At 31.7% G+C, this 520-nt stretch overlaps 1 protein-coding gene across 1 annotated transcript in view; it reads left to right on the top strand.

Moving 5' to 3' along the window:
• The window catches only part of LOC107579430 (serine/threonine-protein kinase Nek6-like), a gene marked incomplete at its 3' end in the record, with an annotated part of 2,195 nt that extends 1,677 nt beyond the window's left edge, over window positions 1-518 (top strand). Inside the window, exons 5-6 of the mRNA XM_016265264.1 lie at window positions 288-396; window positions 481-518. Of these exons, the coding sequence (XP_016120750.1) occupies window positions 288-396; window positions 481-518 (147 nt within the window). The remainder of the gene's footprint in view (window positions 1-287; window positions 397-480) is intronic.
• Window positions 519-520: the final 2 nt, after the last annotated feature.

Below are 520 nucleotides of genomic sequence, written 5' to 3' on the forward strand. Positions count from 1 at the left end.
ACACACACACACAAACACACACACACAAATAGTTTTTATTAAGTTGCAATTTTTTGCATTATTAGTATTATCATTTTCTATTTTGTCATTTTATCAGTTTTAGTATTAGTTTATTTATTTGTTTTAGTACTACAACTTAAACTAAATGTCTTTGTAACTAACTGGCTGAAATAAAATAAGTTTGTTTTATACTTTATTTCAGTTCATATTCTATTTATAAGCAAAGGAAATGTTTATGGTTTTATTATTCGTTTTAGTTAATGATAATAACCCTGGCATGTGTGTAGTATTTTAAGAAGAAGCGGAGGTTGATTCCTGAACGAACGATATGGAAGTATTTTGTGCAGCTGTGCAGCGCGCTGGAACACATGCACTCACGCAGAGTCATGCATCGAGGTAAACTCACTTTCTTTCTAATACAGACACATATGATTTTTTTCATTAATGTGCACTCATTTATTTTGTTCGTGTGTGCATCAGATATAAAACCAGCCAACGTCTTCATCACAGCTACTGGAGA

Source organism: Sinocyclocheilus grahami, unplaced genomic scaffold (assembly GCF_001515645.1).
Source record: "Sinocyclocheilus grahami isolate Dianchi unplaced genomic scaffold, SAMN03320097.WGS_v1.1 scaffold17296.1, whole genome shotgun sequence".
Lineage (NCBI taxonomy): Eukaryota > Metazoa > Chordata > Actinopteri > Cypriniformes > Cyprinidae > Sinocyclocheilus > Sinocyclocheilus grahami.